Source organism: Delphinapterus leucas, chromosome 6, assembly GCF_059928025.1.
Source record: "Delphinapterus leucas isolate spDelLeu-1000000601 "Yukka" chromosome 6, BTC_Dleu_Yukka2, whole genome shotgun sequence".
Classification (NCBI taxonomy): Eukaryota; Metazoa; Chordata; class Mammalia; order Artiodactyla; family Monodontidae; genus Delphinapterus; species Delphinapterus leucas.
In genome coordinates, this window is record NC_143134.1 from 13,779,092 (window position 1) to 13,799,700 (window position 20,609).

At 54.7% G+C, this 20,609-nt stretch overlaps 2 protein-coding genes across 2 annotated transcripts; one reads left to right on the plus strand and one right to left on the minus strand.

The window, feature by feature from the left end:
- Positions 1-7,388: 7,388 nt before the first annotated feature.
- HAND2 (heart and neural crest derivatives expressed 2) lies at positions 7,389-10,291 on the minus strand. Its single transcript, XM_022594843.2, has 2 exons — positions 9,648-10,291; positions 7,389-8,315 (listed from the first exon to the last, which is right to left on the minus strand). The coding sequence occupies exons 1-2, from the start codon at positions 10,200-10,202 to the stop codon at positions 8,217-8,219; spliced, it is 654 nt and encodes a 217-aa protein (XP_022450551.1). The 5' UTR covers positions 10,203-10,291; the 3' UTR covers positions 7,389-8,216.
- Positions 10,292-11,346: 1,055 nt separating this feature from the next.
- Positions 11,347-19,337, plus strand: FAM120AOS (family with sequence similarity 120 member A opposite strand). The gene is given in 9 exon segments (XM_089912586.1): positions 11,347-11,388; positions 11,390-11,428; positions 11,852-11,907; positions 11,909-11,958; positions 17,700-17,749; positions 17,751-17,827; positions 18,202-18,396; positions 18,502-18,763; positions 18,943-19,337. Coding segments are annotated over 9 exon segments (1,152 nt in total). The 3' UTR covers positions 19,324-19,337.
- Positions 19,338-20,609: the final 1,272 nt, after the last annotated feature.

Here is a 20,609-nt window from a genome sequence, read left to right on the forward strand (position 1 = left end):
TCTGCTGAGAAACTCAATCTGCCATACAGTAGCGGCCCCATCTGGGATCTGTCACTGCTGACAGCACCACAGGGCACAGCCGTGATCTTCTGCATAGCCTGCACTCCCCGAAATACCCTCCTTAATCAAAGGATGTCTGCGCGCCGAGGCTCAGCTGACCGCGTCGGGAGCAGAGCGGCCGGCGAATTCCACCCCCCTCCCCCCGCCCGTCCCCTCCCCACGGACAGAGCCCCGGCCCCTCTGTCTTCCCAGCACATTAATTAAAAGCGGAAAATAGACAGAGGCTGATGTCATTGCTCTCAGAAGATCATAAACGTAAAAGAGTCATCCTGTGAGAATCCCTGAAAATGACTTTAATGAATAATTTCAGAGACAGTTATGGCTTTGGGTGATTACTGAGGGAGAATATGAAAACCAGATTTGCAAAGGGAGGGCGATGGTCAGGCGGCTTGGCGGACACTTTCTCCCAGTAAAACCGCACCAGTTTTCCTTCGTCGCCAAGTTCTACTTACAGACTTAGCCTCTGTTTTCTTCTTCAAAAATAAAAGCAACAAACACACGGTTTTTGTTTCCTGCGTTTCTGCCTTATCCTAAAGACAAAATGTCAGCTCAAGGCAACAACAACTCACTTTAAGTAGAAGGCAGTCATGCACTGGCCTAGTGGTCACTGGCTTCCATCTTTCCAGAAGGAGGTATTTACTGCCATCTTAATTTAGAATGATACCTTTTTTGGCCTCTTCTCTAGGCAATGTACTTAAGGAAGGTTGAAAACTCTCTTTGCCCGAGTAAGTGCACTGTTTGTTCTGAGTCCTTTCAGCGGGGGGAGCCAGCAAACAAGCAAGAAGCAAATGACCCCACGTCCTACAGAAAAATCTGCAGGTCTCCCTGACTCTTTAGTCCTTGCTCACCATTGAACGGAAAGATGATTTGGTGCTACAAGGAATGACATTTTGAAACCCTCCATCTGCTCACAGGGAAATATCAGGTTGAGTCTGGTTGTTCAGGATTAGTTGTGCATTAAATATACTATTTGAGAAAACGGGGTTGTAAGTTGGGATGGGGGGGTCTGGTGAGTACCCTATGATCCTTTATATAAATGATTCAGCTGCCTGCAAGCCTGCCTCCTTTGCTTAGAAATATACACAGGGATTATCTGGGCCTGCGGACCACATTGATTCATTCCATTTAATTCCAGTAAAAGTTCATTTATGCTAAGTGCAAGTGCATGGGAAGAAGCAATGTGGTTTTGTTGTTGTTGCTGTTGTTAGTTTTGTCTGTTTGTTTGTGAGTGGTCTGAATGACTCAGAAAACTGTCTATTTGCCTGAGCGGTCTCCACCATTCAGGCAGAACCTGGAGAAGCCACTAACCAGCGCTGTGGGAAACTACTTCTTGCAGCGATCCCCCCCTCTAGGAGCTCAGATAGGCCCCTCCTCCTCCAGTTATTATGGATTCAGTCTCTAAAAGCCTCATTCTCTATCCCCACCCCGCCCCCATATTTCCTCTCCCCTCTGCTGGGGATAGGGGTGTGTGAGAGGGGATAGGGGGCGCTAAGCTCTCTCAGTGTGATGCTTTCCCCGACTTAGGAGGAGATAGTTCTCTTCCCTTCTAGATTACAAGACGACACTTTGGAAGTTGCCGTATTGAGTGGCCTCAAAGAATCGAGGAGGGGTGAACATTTGGGACGTTTTCTCGACCGGATCCCCTGTTTATTTTAGATACTCTTGGCTGCCCAAATAGATCTTATCACTACGCTCAAATCATGGGCTATGACTTCTTTTCCCTCTAGCTAAATTATCTGTAGCTTTTGAGTAAACAATCAGCTCTGCCTTTGCAGCCTGTGCTGAAATAAATAGCAGCTTCTGGCTTTGCTTTGAATCCTTGCCGTTGCCCAGTTAAATCAAGGTGTGGGACTGATCCATGATATGGCCAATTCTCTCCCAGTAGAGACTATAAATAATGCAGGCCTCACCCTCCCCGGAGAAAGCCATCTCCATGCGGACCCATCCATTGTTCCACATGGGCCTTTGAGAGAGTGCCAAGGTCGAGGGGCTGGCTGCAGTGGGTGTGTGTGGCCTCAGGAAGTGGTTCCGGAATCCCGTAGGGGAGTTTTGAAAACTGCAGACTTCAGGTCTCACCCCTGACTGGCTGAATCAGAATTTCTGGTAGAGGTGGGGGCTGAATTTATATCTTTATCAGGTTCTTCGGGGATTTTGGATCACTAGGTAAGTGTGGGAAGCTCCAACCTAAACGGTTCTGGAGTTGGATTCATCCCAAAGACCAGGCCAGTGCCCCAGGGCACAAGAGTTGGAGGTCAGGAGTGTCGTCCTCCCACCCAGTAATTGTACAAATATACCCAGCCTCTGCTCTGGGCACTGAGACATAGTAGGAGACAAAGCTGCCGCCCGGCAACCTTACCCTTGCAGGATGTCAGGGTTTGTGTCAAGGACAACTCCTGAGGGGGAGGGGGAGGCAGAAGAGGGTCCAGAGCCTCTGCTGCTCAGATCCTTTGGGCTGTAATAGCAGGTGCAAAGACGGAGGCGTGGAGGGACATCCTGTTGCATAACCAGCGTCTGCCCGGCCGCCCCGCTAGGCAGAAACTCCCACTATTTTGGCTCGAGGGCTGTAGGGGCCAAGCGGATGCCAGTACCAGGAGAGCGGCCCTAAGAGCCCCCTGGATCCCTAAGAGCCACCTCCTCCTGGCAGCCCGGCCAACATGGGCATGGCTACAGGGGCCGCAGCTGTTGGTGTAGGAGAGCAGCATCCCGGCCCAGGGATAGCAGAGGACCGCAGTCGGTCAGGGCCAGACGCAGGAGCCTTTTCCAGGCCGGATTCACCAGATGCAGTGAGTTGGAAAACTTAAAGTGGGGAGGGGGCCCGTAGGGACGTTCCCCGGCCACACCTCACCTCCAACAAGGAAAACAAAACGTCTTCTGGACTAAAAATACATATTGAGAAAGTCCCCGCGCGCAGGCGGGCGGCGCGTTCCAGCTGCCGGCCTGGCCCGGGAGGACTTGGCCGCGCGGTCGCCGATTACACCCAGCTCGGCTGGGATGGCTCCGAGCCGTCTGCCCTGACGTCAGCCAGGCTCCGGCCCCGCCGCGGCGAGATAGGCAGCGCGGCCGGGCGCGGGCGCGGCGCTAATCACTCCCAGATGGCCCTAATAGCGGAGATAAAGACGGACGGAGCGGCCGGGAATAAATTTGTAATCAGGGCTCTACCATCTGATCATCAAAGCGGCCCAACTGCCGGGAGAATTGGAAGGGAATGCGTGTGTAGGGGGGGTCGGTTCTGGGGAGAGGCGGGGGGCGCGCTCCAGCAGGGAGCTGGCTTGGGCAGGGTGGCGGGGACAGGAGAGGAGGCTCGTCGGTGCGCTTGTGAGTCAGTGCCCCGCGCCCCTGGACCGTCACCAGCCGACCGGCCGCCGCCGGGGAGCTGAGTCTGGCCGCGCGGCACCCGCGGACCCGCTGCGGGCAGTGCCTGCTTCCAGCCGTCCGCCCCCAAACGTGGGATGGGTTCCTCTCCTGGAGTTGCCCCTCTCCCCTCCTCTCTTGGCAAACCGTTAAACAACACTTGGTCCCCCATCCCCCCGTGGACGTAAACCCGACAGCACAACTGGGCTTCCGGGGAAGAGGGCTTCTGGGGCCTCGGGGCTGCTCCAGGGTCTCTGACTCCGAGGGATGCGCAGGCTCCCACAGGCCCGAGGAGTCAGGCCCGGTCGAACGATAAGGGTCCCCTCAGGTCAACAGATCCGGAAGAGACAGGCGGCGCCTAGGGTCCAGATGCAGCCCTCCCCGGGGCACACGCCCCAAGCCTCCTTTCCTCATCGTCTCCGCTTGGCACCTACCACCAGTCTGGTCTCCAAATCCAGGCGCGTGGGTGGGACTCGCGGGCAGGGAGCACGCAGGGCAGCCGTGGGGGAGAAAACCGCCGGCCACACGCGCAGCGGGAGACGCGCAGTTTCCTTAAAGCTACAGGAAGAGCTGAGCCGTTTCCTACGCTCTGTAGAGCCGCTGTACAGATGCAGTGCCGGCTGTTGTGGCATCCTGTGCCCAGTTTACGGCCCCCCGCACACACACCTGAGGCCCTCGCAGCCGGCTCGGGCTCTCGCTGCAAAACTAGTCTCGGAAGCAGCTCGCAGGCCTCCTCCGGCTGCCTGTGGCTTTGCCTCGAGATCACTCTCACCCGCAGCCCCCCTTCCTGCGAAATCCGCGTGCACGCAACTCACTCCTCTTGCCACCTTCACAACGGGGTGTGGGATACCAGCCCCGGACGGCGGCCAGCAGCGGCCCAGGTGAGGGGGCAGGGATGCAGCCGCCCTCCTGTCCCGACTCTTGCACACTCGGTTTCCAAGGGGCCCGAAGGTTGTCGTCCCTGGCGCCACTGCTGCACTCACCTCACCGCGAAGACGACCAGGACGCCTGGTCCTGCCGCCCCTGAGGAGGGCAGCCTAGGTGAGAGGCCCACCTTTCCTAGATGCCTGCACCTACTGGCTAACCGACTGGGAGGATGGAGCTTCCCACCGTGCCCCCAGAGTGTGGCCCCGGGATTTAGAAGGCAAGAAGAACTCCAAGTGATCTTGCTGTCATCTCCTTGGCACGTCGACCTGAAAAAAAAAAAAAAGACAAAAAGAAAAAAAACCCAAAACAACTCTGAAAGCCACAGTAAGTGTCCTGCCTGGGGGGGGGCGAAAAGTCCTGGAAAATTGGGGTTGGGAGCAGGGAGTGCTCGGGTCTCCCTCTGTGGAGTTTCCCAAATTACTTCCCAAGAAGGTGAGAATGGGTCTGTTGGAACACGACACACACACACACACACACACACACACACACACACACACACACACACACACACACGGCGGCGAGCCCTCGCCCCGCCGGTGCTCCAGGGTTATCAGGCTCTCGGCCCGCGCGGCGGTCTGGGGCCGGGCCCTGACAACCAGATCCACCATCAATTTACCTTCCGCCGCCCCAGCTTCCCATTTAGCTTTTAACGTCAAATCCTGCATTTTTGTCGGCTCCGGCCTGTCTAGAGAGCTTGTGATTTCGCTGCAGGAGTGATTGCTTTTAACAAAATGGCAGCAACCGCATTATCCGAGCAATTAAAACAGAGGCCTTTTAGCCGGTCCCACAAGGCAGGAGCTTGGAAACTTGTTTTTTTTTTAAAGCAAAGAAGAAAGGGAGTTAAAAGAGAAGGAAACGTGTAGAAGAGAAAAGCATGGAAGCGTGGAAGAAACGCCTGCCTCGCCCACCACTCAGTGCCCTGGGTGGGACATGACGACGTGGGGCGGGAGGTGGGGTGGCACTGGGAGGGTGGGGACGTGCGGCGGCGGGAGTGACCGACAATCTGGGGTGTCTTGCTGCTGAAGCGTTCGGCCGGGTAGTGCGCTCGCCCAGTTAGGGGGTTCGGCACCCTGGCGTGTCGGGTCTGCCGGATGTCTGGCCCGTTGAGGTGGCCGCTGGGTTGGAACGTCCAGGTGGTGGAGGTGTCGGGGCTGGGTGCTGCGGAGCCGAAGGAAGCGGCGCGGCGGGCGGGCAGGAGAGCGGGCGGGCCGCGCAGGGCCCAGGCCAGACAAAGAGGCCAGCCCGCGTTTCTGGAGCGCAGGTTTAAAAGCATGTGCAGCAGCCGGCGGCCTCGTAGCAACGGTGCTGCCAGGGTCTTCTGGTTCCCTTCTGCTGGTGCTTAACAAACCAGAAAAAGTGTTAAAGCGGCAGCAATGCGTTAAGGCCCAGGTGGCGAGGAAGACCACAGCCAAGCCAGGCCCGCACCAGCCAACACAGGCACGTGAAGATAACTGCTCTGGGGCTCCTGTTTTGAAAACCTCACCGCCTCCACCACCGTGCACGCCACTACCTCGGTAAACTCTATCCCTCCGCCCCTAGGATCTGGAATCTTTCTTTCTCTTGAACGGATTAAAGTAAAAGGCGGCTGGAGGCGGGAGAGGGAGGGAGCCCCTCGGTCAAACGGACAGGGATCCCGAGAGTCACAGAAAATCAGGGCGCGCCTCCCTCCGCCCCCCAGCGTTATAAACAAAGGCAAGTGTCTGTAAACACAGCCCCGCGCCCACCATGTCGGCCCAGCGCCGGCTGACCCGAGGGGAGAAAGTTCAGATCGCTTTGGCCGAGTTGTTCTAACCCCGCGCCCTCGAGTCGGCGGCCGCCCGCAGCAGAACCCCGCAGCGCCGCTCGCCCGCCTCCCGCCCGGCGCTAGCGAATTCGCCGGCTGCCGGCGGTGGGCTCAGAGGCGGCACCCGCCAGAGTGGGACCCCTGGGATGGCGGGGCAGGGTCCGTGCCCGAGGCCGAGGTGAGAACATCACCCCGAGGATGGGTTCCAAGGTGGAAACCCTCTGGCCAGCCTCCCTAGCCCCAGATCTGTACACGCGGCGTTTCCTGAAGCAAACCGCTTTTTAATAAGTTTCGCCCTTCTTCCTCCCCCCTCCGCACCCCCCATCCCTCCCTCCGCTCCCCCCATCCCCCCCTCCGCTCCCCCCCCATCCCTCCCTCCGCTCCCCCTCCCCGGCCTGCCGAGCCCTTTCCGGCACTCCAGCTTCTCCGACTCTTAGAGCAGAGATTCCGCTCTGGCCAAGCCCACGGGCAAAGGAAGCCTCGGGGACTTCCTTCCGGGATGTGCCTGGGCTCCCGGAGCCCGAACCTCCGACGGCGGTCGGGGGGGAGTCCTGGCGGCTGAGAGCTGGGGACGGAGCCCCGGGCTGGCCTGGCCTGCGGCCGGGAGGACTTCAGACACTGCACAGTTAATATTGAGTTCCCTATAGCTCCTTGTAAATCTAGCGCCCACTCCACCCTCCCTCTCCCTTTAAATCTTCGGTCGCGTTCGCGATTTCTTACTTGACGTAGAATTCCTGGTTACCTAATCACGGACTTTCTCCCCCCGAAGGGCCTCCCCCTTCCCCGGCCTGCTCAGACCAGTCCCCCCTCTCCCCACCTACCCCCCCCCATCGAGATGACCAGCCAAAACCTCCTTTCTCCTGGTCTTTTCTTCCCTTTCTTGGATGAAAGCCCTATATTTTGAATTAAAAACTCTAGACTAGTTCCTGCGGCTGCAGTAACGCGTGGGTTTCTCCCCAAAACGACTTCAACCGAAAATGGCTCCTCAAACAAAAGCCCCACCACCACCACCAATGGCATCTGGTTGATTTCAGGAAAAGAAGGACACCTTTCCACCTTCTGAGCAAACCACCCAGGCCTCTTTCCGGCCAGACCCTCCTTCCACAGCCCAATCAGTGCTCTCCTGGGGGCCAGGGGCAGAGGGAAGGGAGGCAGGACTTGATGGCGCCCAGGCCCTTTGGCAGGATTTTCACCAAGAACACTTCTCTTTAAAGGGCCTCCTCGCCAGCCCTGCGAGGCCGGGAGCTCACGTTGATGACTGGTCCGAACCACTGACTCTATCAAACAAAGTTAGAGGCAATCATGATAATTTAGTTTACTTCTGAATATTTTAAATATAATGAAAACAAGTATAACAGTTTTGTTTTCAAAACTCTTTTGAGGTATCCACCATTAAAAGATTGGGGTTTTGTAAAAAAAAAACACACAGTGGTTTATTGAATACTTACAACGTTTACACCTTCAATATTAATTAAATTCCACTTAGTTTTAGAGGACGGAAGTGCACAAAACAAGTAGCTGTTGGAAACATCTTCACATAGGGAACCACCACAGATGAAACGGCAGCACTAGGTACCGACCCCAACGGAAATGTTAGCGGCCCCGTTTTCTGCTTTGAAATAAAACTTTATAATCCCCAGGAATATTTATATCCGAAGGCCAAGTATTAAAGATACACTTCACATACACACTATTGTCCGCTGTCTTTATCTGGAAGGGGTTGGGGAGAGGGCACCGCTGGTGTCTACACAGCCAGGAGGAAACATTCACAAACAGAGAATCTACGAGACGCCGGGATCCCTTACCACGCGGGAGTGTCCTCTTCATATTAAAATATGGAATGCTTTTCTTCAAATATCCACTTTGTTTTTGGAGGGGAAGGTGGGGAGCGGATGCCTCGAAGGGGGGCAAAGAGAGGGAGGCACATTGCACATAAATAAACCGGATGATCCAAATGCAGGAAGTCCTCAGAGCGGAGCGCGCGGAGCTTGCCCGGAGTCCTGGGTCTGCATCCGGCTCCTGGGCCCGGCTCGCACTCTCCTCCTCTTCTTCTCCTTCTTCTCCTCCTCCTCCTCTATCCTCTCCCTCCTCCTTCTCACTGCTTGAGCTCTAGGGCCCAGACGTGCTGCGGCCAGCCCGTGCGGCCTTTGGTTTTCTTGTCGTTGCTGCTTACTGTGCTTTTCAAGATTTCGTTCTGGGCAGAGGGGAGGCGAGGGGGAGAAAAAGAGAAAGAATCAGAGAGGAGACCCGGTTCCACGCCACCCCCACGCTTTTTCCGGCCAGAAGAGAGACTAAGAGAGCCAGCCAGGGATGACGTGTGGGATGCTTTCAAGTCCCAGCCCCGGCAGAAGAGCTACGGAGGCTGGCCGCTGCCCTAGCTCCCGCCCGGGCCTCCAGACGCCGGCCGCGCTCAACTCCCGATCGGCAGGTTTATAAACAACCACCCGTTTTCATGTCGTTTATGGAGGAACCGGGGGCCTTCTCTCTAAATCCAGATGTAGGGGCGCGAGCGGGGGTCATCGCAGCCCCAGCTTCGCGCTCTAGGGAAGATGGGGTGAGGTGCCCCTGCCTTGGCCTGGGCCTGTCCGCATGCAGCTCGGCCTCCAGCTCGGTTCGGCAATGCCTCTCCTTCCAAGGCCTCTGAAATCCCCGGTTACTCGGGATCACTCGACTGTGTAGCGACTAAAGCGCCATAGGCCCCAAAGAAGAAAACCTCGACAAATGCGATAATTTTCCAGGCCCTTCGTGGCAATAGCCTTGCTCTGAACACCACTACCCTCTGGGCACCTGGTAGGAACTTGAGAAAACTAATTTTCAGTTATAATTTCCTGTTACTGTTAACAACAATTACAGTGACCAAGGTAATATTTACTATTTGTCTTAAAATGTACAGGCTCATGCAAACTAAACAAGAAATACGGTGAAGTATACTCATCCGGGAAGTCACATTTTAGTCTCACTGCCAAAGAGAAACTGCATTTTGAAGTTAAAAGTACTTATTTTATGTTTACCTTGACGTCTTCCCGGCACAGAAATCAGAACAAGCATAAAATTCTTAGGATCAGTGGCTGCCTCATTCTCAAGAGGGGGAAATGCGATCACTAGTGAAATAATTAGCATCAAGCGCTTCTGAGCAACTTATTTTAGAAATATCTGAAAGCAAGATCGGATTGGAGGCCAAATGAAGGCTCTACAGGACAGGGAATGAGGGGTCCGGGCCAGTGCGATCGGGAGATCAAGCCGGACCCTGAGTCCGCGAGGCCCGCCCTGAGTGCCGGGGGGAGCGGCGATAACCCGCGGGTAAGATCACCAGCGCGAAGCATCCCTCTTAACCTCCTCCGCGTGCTGACACCCTCCCCCACCCCCTCCGCTTCTGCGGGAAACCATCCCGACCAGAACCTGGTGCAAGCAACCTTGGCTCAAGACGCAGCCAAAGAACGCGGAGTGCCATTGCTCAGCCCAACTTTAAAGAGACCGGAATTCCCGGTCCCCCGTACCCCACTGCCCGCTGCCCCCTGGTACTGACCAGTTCCTTCTTCCTCTTCTCTTCTTTCACATCTGTCTTCTTGATCTCCGCCTTGAAGGCCTCCGCCTCGCCGTTCTGGTCGTCCTTGGCCAGCAGGTCCATGAGGTAGGCGATGTAGCTGGTGGCCAGGCGCAGCGTCTTGATCTTGGAGAGTTTGGTGTCGGCGGGCACGTTGGGGATGCACTCGCGCAGTTCAGCGAAGGCGCTGTTGATGCTCTGAGTCCTGCGCCGCTCCTTGCGGTTGGCGGTGCCCCGGCGCTTCACCGGGCGCGGCCCCCCCAGGCCCGGGGGCCCGGCGCCCGGCGGCACCCCCCCGTAATGGGAGTGGTCCAGACCGGCGGCGCCGCTGGCGTACTCGGGGCTGTAGGACAGGGCCATGCTGTAGTCGGGGGGCGACATCTCGGGGTGGCCGATGAGCCAGCCATGGAAGTAGGGGTTCTCCTCGTGGCTGCAGCGGCTGGCGGCGGCGGCGGCGGCGGCGGCGGCGGCGGCGGCGAACGGATAGCCCTCATGGTGCACCACCGGGTGGTGGGGGAAGCCCCCCACCAGACTCATCTCGCCCTCCGCGCCCCTCCACGCGCCCCAGCGTGCGCACAGTCCCGCCGCGCCCTCGGCCCGGGCCCCCGCTCCGGCGCTCGGCGGCCTCCCCCACCCCCCAGCCCCCAGCCCCCGGGCGCCCCGGCCGGCCCGGCAGCCGCAGAGGGGGCTGCTGCAGCCCGGGCCCCGGCCCCCCGCCTGGCCCGCGGGGCCCGCCTCAGCAGCGCCGCGGCCGCCGGCTCCCCATAGGGCGCGGCGAGGTGGTCCCGGCACCGTGCGCCCCTGGCAGCCGCCGCCGCCGCCGGCTCCCGCCTCGCTCCACGGCCCGCTCGCGGGCTTCTGCTTCCCGGGCGTCTGCGGGCAGGCACAGTCTTCTCGTGCTCATGCAAAGGTGCCCGGGCTCCGGCTGGGCTGCTCGGAGGAGTCGCCGGGCTCCGCGCCCCGGCCGCGCGCCCGGCGCCGCTGCTACTCGGAGTCCCGGGGCGAGTCCAAGCCGCGGCTGGAGGAGCCGGCGGGGTCGACTGCTCACTGTGAAGCTACCTCCATGCGACCCTCCCCTTCCCGCCCTTTCCCCTCCCCCCACCAGCCTGATCTGGGTTCTTGGGCGCTTATTGTTTTAATGAAATTTTTGGTTGTTGTTGTTTTGGTCCTTGAATGTGATTTTAGCTGCGAGTAACGTGTCCCGCGCTCCTCTCGGGCTCCCTCGGAGGGTTTTCAGAGAGGTCTCAGTGCATCCATTTTCTCAGATCCTCTCCTTCTTTCGGGGGAAAGGATCTGGGCCCTGCAGGCGCCCTGGAGCGCGAAGGCGGCGGCTGGGGCTCGGAGGGGTCTGCGCGGCGGCCTTGGGAGCTCCCGGGCGGCGGCGGCGGCGGTTCTCCGGGACTGGACACCGTGAGGGGAGCAAGAGGATTTTCCCAGCAAGATCTCCATGTACAGCTACATCTTTAGGGCCGCTCGGGTTAATATATGTCGTCAGAGGCTCCTCACGCCAATCCCGGGGCGGCGGGGGCGGCGCCTCGCGCTCTCTGCAATAAAACTTTTTGATGTTCTCCTTGCTAATTGCCGAGGTCCTCATCCAGGATTGGTTGCCCCTTCATAACCAGAAGATAATTAAAACGAGGGGGGGGAGGGTTAAAAAAACTTTTTTATCAGCCGGAGGTTAATGCAAGTGTTTAACAGATGCTTCACTATTAAAATATTTTCCCCCCAAGTCTCAAATATCGAAGAATCTTAAACCAGGTACGGTATCACTCCGCTTTCTTTTCTGGAAAAAAAAAAAAAAAGGAAGCAGATATTGCTTTTCGAAGTATTTTGTAGGTAACCGAGGCAAGAAAGCCAGAAGGCAGCGGGCGCAGTTCCGTGCGGGGCCGGGAGCAGAGGCGGCGGGCGGTCCCCACGGAGGCGCGTCTCCAGCCCAGGCGGGCGCGGGGCCCGGGGCCCGGGGCGCGGGGCGCGGCGGGGCACGGCTGCGGCTTTGACCTGGGCACGGTCTGGAAACGCCCGCCTCAGCGTCTATGGACTTACCCACCATCACGTTACCCAGGCCAGGGCCGTCTTGGGTAGCTCATGTTATTGTGGCTGCTTTTGGAGATCATGGTGGAGACCCCGGGACCGACGGCCAAGCCGATTATAAATACTCTTACTTCCATGTTCTTCAGGGACACCAGCCCCAGCGAAGGAAGACCTTGAGCTATTTCAAAGCGCAGACACCTCGATTCCCCGAATTTGTTGTGTGGCCGGTATCGGTGTTCCCCTGGTTTAACTAGCCTGTCTGGTAAGTAACTGAATATTTTTTACAGCGTGTTCTGAGCTTATTTTCCAATTTTTATGAACAAACATATAAATACATCTCGGCATTCCTGCCTCTCCCATAAAAGCGGGCATCTGTGGAAAGCAGGTTTAGTTATCGGAGGGGAACCATTAAACACCAGTTTAAGAGGCAGGCCGGGAGGACGGCTCGTGGATGTTTAGACTGCTGGCCTTGGTGATCTTGAACGCATTATAACCGAAAATGGATCTCCACTTGTAAGTCACCTGGCCGCAGGGTACCGGGGCCGCGGTGCCCCGAGCGGCGTGAGCGTCTCCAGAAAGCTCGCAGGATGTTGCGGGGGGTGGGTGGTGGTGGTGGTGGACGGTGGCAGGAACTGAAATGATCCCCGGGGCTTGGCCAGGAGCCGCAAGGGGAGGCTGATGTGTAGCTGAGGATTCCGCCCAAAGGGTTGGTGTGGAAAAGGGTGTCTACAGGAGCCCGCGGGGCCGTAAATTAGAGGGAGCCCACGCGGAGTGTGCAGGAGCCCGCGCTGAGCCTGGGACTTGCCGCTGGGCCTGGTGAGGGTCGCCCAGAGGAGACCAACTACACTACTTTGGGCGTCGTCTCTGGCAGGCAGGCGGAGTCAGGCCCGAGGCCACAAAGGGAGTCCCATCCAAAGGACTCAGCGAGCACAGTCCTTTTCTTGCCTGCTGCCTGCGTTTTGCGGGGTACACAGTTCGGGATGGAAGGCCAGGTCAGCACGAATAGAGGGCGGGGTTGGGGGGTACCCAACTCCTGAGCTGCCAGGGATTGGGGCAGCCGCCAGCCACTAACCCCAGAGCCCTGGGCAACAGCTTTGGGAAACATGTTTTAGGTTTTAGGTGGCTGGGCTGCAGGAGAGGGAAAGGAACCCAGGGAGGATCGTAGAAATCCAGTCTGGGAAGTCCTCATGACGGCCCATTCAGTCCCTTCAGCAAGAGGTCAGTTTCCCTGGATGCCCCCAGCAGAGGTGTTAAGGCAGAGGACAGGAGGTGGGGAGTAGCTGAAACCAGACTGGTTGGTAAGTGCCCTTGGGGCTCAGAACAAAATAGCCACCTATAGCTTCGAACCGCCACCTTGGGTAGGTCTGCAGTTTTGAGCACAAGGAGAGTCTTTTAAAGACCTTGTTCTTCAAGGAAGGAATATAGGTAGTGTGGTCAGGGTTCTGTTTACATTTTCACCAGGGGAGGCCAACCCTAAATGTGTAAATACTGGTAGTTCAATCCTCTGATATTTGATACATTTTTAAAAAGTCTGTTTATAAAAACACATCTAGGCCTTGGGAGCAGGTAGACAAAGTAAGATGATTGCACCCTGGCTGGGAACGGATAAAAATGCAGGGAAAGTAGATGCAAGCTGCTTTCAGGCCAGGGGGAGTTTGGGGAATTGAAAGGAGGAGGAAGAGGCCAGGCAGAGGGCTGAGCAGGGGACTGGGATGCAGTGTCCACCAGAGGCGAGGGGCCTCCATGGGAAAGGCATCAGAACTTGCCACTTTCAGCCTTTCCCATGCTCTCTTCGTTGAAACAAAAGATGGACGAACCCCTTCGTGGTCCCAGAGAGCCTGGCAAGTGATAGAAGAGATGGACAACATGGGACAGAAAACAGTCATAAATGATGCTAATCTGAACATCCGTCCTCATTGACCGTGTCACTATCAGTTAATTAACGTGATCCGAGGGTCTAGGGCCTCATGAATCTCCGAAGGCCAAAATGCAGAGGCTACAGCCCTAGAAAGGGGGCTTGGAGGCAGGGGACAAATGGGAGAATTCTAGGGTCCCTAACTGGCTGAGTTCCACTCTGAAAGCACAACAAAGTCCACTTTTTTTCTGTTAGTGCTGTCTTTGGGACATTTTGCTCCGGGTCTAGTGGGATGCTGGATTAGTCTGCTACTTTGGAAAGCTGTGAGGCAAAGATGCCGTCTCAGGTTTGCCCCCAGTTTAGGTGGCCTGTGCCTTCTGAGGGGCTACTGATGGAGCTGGTGGTAGTGGTGGTGATGGAGGGGAAAGTGGGAAAAGTAAAGGAGGAGGGGGAAGTTCCTGGCTTAGTTATCAGCCCAGGGACCCCATCCTGGTCTGTACTAGTGTGGCCTCTGGTGTGCTGCTCCCCAAAGGGCATGCATTCCGAGTACTCCAGGGGAGGTGACACGATTCAGGCTGAGGACCACTGAGCAGCTGAGAAGATGCGGGCTGGGGGCCGCCTGGGGTGCCTGCAGGAGGAATCCTGCAAGGATGAGGGCGTGCTAACGTCTTCCCCTTTTCTGAGGCCCTGAGCTGAGCTGCAACCAGTCTTACCTAGGCGGGGAGACTGCTTCACAGGAAGGGGGCTGGGGATGATGTTTGCGATCCTTGTAGCTGATGGTGTACCCACTGTGCTGCACATTACATCTGCCTCCTTCAGCTAAGCAGACAGGACTGGGGTCCAACATTTATTCTGGGCCCGTGTCTCCTGTCTCTTTTCCCTCACTCCTACCCCTTCCCCTGAAAGGGAGTCAAAGGGCACGGGAATGGTTGCACACTCCCTTGCAAACGTTCTGGTCTTGTGAGATATTACTTTTAAAATAAATCTGGTTTAAACTAAATATTTTCTTAAAAACTTCAGTCTGTTTTTAGGGAAAATACAGATCTTTTCGAGGTATTTATTATTTCAAAGGCAAGGGCAGTTTGTATCTTGTGTTTTGCTCATGAGAACTCAAAATAAACTGGACCTGAAAATAACCAGGCCAGAGGGCCATAAACACACATTTTATGTTTACGGGAATTATGGCTCAATTCCCTTCAGCGTCTTTCAAATCTCATTTTCCCTTATTTTCTTAACCAACGTAGTGGAAGTGACTCTGGGCATTCCTTCAAGTATCTATAATGCTCTTCTGTGAGGTGAACCCCAGAACGTGCTAAGAGGCCCAGAAAGAACATGAAACCCAGAGAGTGGCAGCAAAAGCAGTGTGTTCTTGAAGATGTCACCCCAGCCTCACCTGCTCCAAGGATGTGCTTCTTGTGACGCCTTAATTGCTCTGCATTTCTGTCTGTCAGAGGGTGGGGTTGAGTCATTGTACCTGCTGGCCACTTAGCCCCAGAACCTCTAGGACAATCTAGAACCAGACATATTGTCTGAAGTGGCAGCAAGAGTCTCCCCTAACTGGGGTTTTGTAGTCCCTCCCTTTCTTGTGTACCTTTTGGCGAGTGACGGTGGCCCCAGAAACGTGGTGGTGCTCGAAGTACACATCTACAAAGCAGAATCAAGTTTGATCGGACTCACGTCTGTTTCAGAAACGAAGGGCAGGAAGAGCTACCCTTGGCTCTTCGGAGGTTTCATTTCTCGTGAGCATTTTCTTGTTGGATCTTGGGGTGGGCCTGGGGTATTTGGTGAGTGAGCCCTTGTCCCTCCTCTTTCCCATCCGAACAGATCTGTGGCGACAGGGTGGGGAGGGGCTGATCCAGTTGCAGTGATGACTCTGGAGGGGCTGATTGCTCTGTGTTGATCAGGAAACAGTTAAGTCAGTGGAGAAAATTGGAACTTGCTGGGTGCTTGTAACACCCCCCCCCCGCATTTAGCCCCTCTCTCTCTCTTTCTCTCTTCTCTCCTCCCTTTCTACCTTCCTTTCCCTCTCTACCTCCTTCCCCTTTCTCTCCTTCCCTTGCTTCTAATTTGCCTTCCAGCAATGTTTGGATTTATAGGGGTTTTGGTGTCATAGAACCTGAAAGTGGTGAATAAGACACTGGCTCATCCTTAAATAAAGTCCTTTAGAAAAATATTTTAAAAATTGAAATATGACTGACATATAACATTGTGTACAATAATTAAGGTGTACACTGTACAAGAAACATCTTAATGTCCACTATGATGGGTGGTGGGAATTTGCATTTTCTCCAAATAATCAATGACTAGATCTTCATATTAACTGGCAAATGTGCTGCTGCTCTGGAGAGTCTTTATTGATAAGGGGGAACCTTTGCCAGGTAGCCACATGTGTCTGTAAAGCTAAAATCCTTACTCAGACTGAAGGGAACAAGAGATAATGCACATGAAGGGGCCTCACTCTGGGTGGCATGATGTATATATACATGGGAAGTGTTACTAGTGTCATTATGGTGGTCCTAAGAGGTATGATAAATCTGATCTTCGCTACTTTGTAGTAAAATATAGATGGAGTTTAGAGCAGAAGTGGTGTAAGAAAATACACCTCACAGGATCTATGTCAACTACTCACTCACATTCTTGTTTCAATCAAATCACCTACACACACAAGCAATATTTTCTTCCAAGCCGGGAGGAGAGCATGCAACATGCAGAAGAGGAAGTAATTGTAATTTTGCATACACGCTCTAAGGAAATGGTAAGGAATAGACTTCAACTAGTCTGCAATACAGTCTGCGGTTCAGGATAAAATATGAAAGCAAATGGTAGCTTAAAGTGCAGGGCTTCGGACAAACCACTCAAGTGACTGAAGGGTCTGTTTGTGTCTGGAAGCCCCGGTGCCTTCCCAGTTCTAACTGCAGTGCGGCTCGCATTCCTGTTCTGAAGCCTCCTTTGCAAATTCACAGAGATAGATTTCTCTAGCCCTGGCAGTTGCTTTCAAACCCTTGCTAGTTTCTTCCGGGGCCTTTGCTTCTAGACGAGGGCTCGCCATGATGGCTGGGTTTCAGGTTAACAAAAAGAAACCGTTTTATTGTCGATATTAATGGCAAACCTCGATGTTTACAAGGCTTGGGTTCAGCAGATCAAAAGCAGCTTGGCTTGACTTCTCAATATTCTCTGGAGCTTAGACAATTAACTGCAATTTTGCTCCTAACGAAACAACACAGGGAAGTTCGTTCCAGAAACGCTGAAGGTAGTCTTTCAGCAGAGATTTTTTTTTTTTAACCTGTGTACAACCTGTCAGAATCTAAAACATTTGTCCACTGAAGCTGAGCTGAGTTTTGAAGGAAACCTCCTTAAGAAAATGTGTTGGCAAAGTGTCTTCGTTTGCAACGCCACGAGCCTGTTCAGCCCTGCATTCCAGCTTGCCTTTCTGGATCCGGCAGACTGAGGTCTCCCTGGTAATTTGGGTACACCGAGTCTCCAGTTAATGACAGATAATCAGCCTTTGGGTCATTCGGTCATTCTCTTATTACAAACCCCTCCTGCTCTCTCTGATCTCCTTTCAAACTATATTTCACACAAACAAATAAAGCAAGACAGGGACAAGTTCTTAAAAGAGAGAGAGAGAGAAATATTAGAAACTCCTGATACAGAATGCTACACAAGGAAAGGCAAGCTAAAAGAGGATAGGAGAGGACATCTTATCCAAATGAACATGTTGTGTACAAGACATTAAAGGAAAAGGCTCTGGATTCTGTTAAAGTGACAGAAAATTAAAATAAAAATAATTGCAGGCAGAAAAGTTATAACATAAACAGAGAAGGCAGGATGCTTGCTGGAAATGCGCAGCACCAGGAGGCGAATTTGTTGTTACAGATTATATATCTGCAGTGTGATTGGAGAGGCGAGACTTTGTTTCATTTTCCAGGAGAGAATGGATTTCCTTTTAATACCTGTGTGAGTGCCCACTTAAGTTAACACAGGCCAAAACCTCGAGGAACAAAAAATGGAATTGCATTCTTATTGCAAAGCATCCAACTTCAAACGAAGGAATTGGTTGCATACAGAAAAAGCAGAATTCCATTCAAAACACATTGAGAGACTCCACTAGACGCGGATGACTGATGCTTTTTTTGTTTTGCTGACAGAAGGCACAGATCATTCTTGGGGAAGTACCAACGAAGCCAGTTCTCCCTGCCCCCCCCCCACGGGGTCTCCATTTGCCCAGTCTACCTTTGGCTGTGACTCCAGAAAGATAAACTTCTGATTGGCCAAGGTACATCTCTGACCACATCCCTCTGGGAAAAGCCTGGGAACGTATAGCTCTAATAAGAGCCCTGGGGAGAGTGCCCCAGTGCCATTTTCCTGCCCCTGCCTGCCCTTAACAGTCCCTTTTGGCCCAAGTCCAGGGCTCCTGAAAGGTCAAAGTCTAGCCCCTGGTGTCATCTGCAAGCCCTAGGTTTTCAGTCCTGAGAGAGACTGGAACTTATTGCTCAGGACTCGATCGACTCAAGTTCTCCAAGTCAGAGGGGCAGCTGGGGGATCAGCAGGTGACGAAAGTGTGACCCCTACATTGTCCTCAGCTGTGTGTCTGGCACCCCTCGACTTGCCAGCGGAGCTGGCAAACAACCCATGTCTCTCCCATGTTGAAGAATCCACACTTCTTGGTTTCTTCTAGGCCCAGAGTAAATGCCACCTCCTCCAGGAAGCCTTTCCAGGTACGGCTTTCCTTCTCTCTGCTCCCGCAAATCAGGTCTCCCTTCTTATGAACTCCGTTCTGATGCCCTCTCCCCCAACCCCCATCTGCTCTCCGGTCGATCTCTGGGCACACATCTTTCCCCTCCTGTGACTGTGGGTTCCCTGAGAGCCCAATCGAGGCACACCCAGTAGGTGCTTAAACAACTTGTATAAAGGATGACAGAGAAATCTGGTGAATTCTGCGTATCCCAGTTGCAATCGGATTGCAATTTTCTTTGTTTTGAAAGCGACCAAAACTAGCGGTGGAGGCGGACGTCGTCCCGAAGGGCACAGACCTTCATCTCCAAGCCCTCGGGAGAAGCAGGGGAAGGCTCCTCGGCTGGACCGCGCGTCCGAGGGCTCCGCATCGCCGGCGTGGGATGGAGGGCGGGGACCCAGCCCGGCCTGGTCTCCCCTGGCCCCTCCGCCTCCTGAGCTGTGGAGCAACAGCTGGCCGGGCGGACGCCGCGGACTGGTCTCTCTAAGCCTTGGTTTCCGCATCTGAGCAATGGGATAGCTACGCCGGCCGCGAGGATGCGCATGAAAGATGAATGAGATCAAGGCGCGCGCGGGGATGGACGCCGGACGCACAGGCTGCGCGCAATAAATGTGTTTTCTCTTCCTTCCTCTTGCGTGTCTCGCCTTGACTTCCAGCCGCCGCGACCCCCAGCCCGACAACCAGGGCCGGGTCGCGCCGGAGGGCGCCACCGGGCCTCGGGGCCCCAACCGCGCGGGCCGCCGGCGCGGGGGGGGAGATGCGAGCGCGGGCGGAGTTTAGGCCGCGGCGGGCGGGAGGTCACAGCGCGGGGCGGGATGGGACGGACCTCTGCTCCCCCTTCTAACCCCGCTCAGCTCCGGGGCTTTTCGCCCGAGGCGGGCAGGAAGGGGTTAACGGCGCCCCTCCCCCCCAGCTTCTCTCCCGAGGTCTCATTAGGGAACCCTCCCCGCTATTTTCAACATTTCCTCAATCAAGGGCCTTTAAATAGAGCTGCACAAACAAATTGGCGGCAAAAGCGTAGATCTTGTCACGATTGAGACCAATCCAATATTTCAGCCTTGTTTGCTTTGCAATTACGGGCAGGCTTGTGGCTTCGGTGCCACCGGGGCAAATCTGCCGCCGCCCGCTTTCTCTCCGCACCGGGCGGCGGAGGAAGGACTCGCGGAGCCGGCGCGGGGAGGGGCGGGGGGGGGGCGGAGAGGAGGCGGGTAGGGGGCCGGGCCGGGGGCCGGGGGCCTTTCCTGTACCCGGTGCGGAGGCGCGCGGAGCCGAGTTGAAGGGCTTCTCCTTCCCGGCCGAGCGGCTGGGGCGCACCTAGTGGTAACGCACCGTGCAGCGCGCACGTGGAGTCCAGGGTGTGTGCCCTTGCCCAGCTTCCTTTCTCCCCTCTTCCGTTCCCCTCTCGTCCATCCCATCCCATTTTCCTCCAGTACTTCCAGGCGGTTCCTGGATTTCCCGCTCTCTCTCGCTGTTAAACCTGCTAGCCGGCTCCGTGCCGTTTCCCATGGCTGCTTATTCTTGTTTGACTTTTCGTGCAAAGTAACTTTAACTCGGTTGCAGGAGGATAACGCTCCAAGGCGTCTGGCCCGGCTCCCGCGGCCGCCCAGTCCTCCTTGAACCTGCTCCTTCGGCCGCTGCGGGCTAGCCTAGTTGGTCTCAGCAGAACAGTAGTTAACTCGAACCAGGTCCTAAGCCTTATATTTCACAGATAATTATATCTTGGCTGCTGTTTCACAAAATTGTAATATTTGCTTTATACCGAGGAGCATTTTTAAAGTCAAAAACAAATACTACTTTTCAAAAAGAAAATATGATAATAAATCTCTTTTTATGGATTTTCTCTGTATATGTGGAAACCACATGATTTAACTCCTCGACCCCCGCCCCTTCAGGCGGAGCTGAAGTTATACAGATACCGGCTTTTAATACACAGTCTCCGTGTCTGGGGGGAGGCACCTGCATTTGTCACGTTCAGCATAGTTTCCAAGATTTCCCACCCCACCCTGACCCGTGTAGCTGAGTGCAACAAGGATTATAATATAATTAGGTCTGAGATGTGAGGTCCATTTTCACACGAATTCAAGAAAGATGGGCAAAACGGGTAATTAATCCACAGTTTCATATTATTTTCTAAATGACTACCCAGTTTCCTCTCCTGTCCAGATGGGAAAGTTGAGGCAAAGAAATATTTTTATGAGACTCTGGGGTGCATATTAAAATATGCTTCTAATGCATTAAGGATCAACATTTCTTTGCTGGTGGTTATAAAAGAAATCCATAGCTGTTCTTGCCAATTAGCAATCTCTTTTAGGATTTTTTTTTT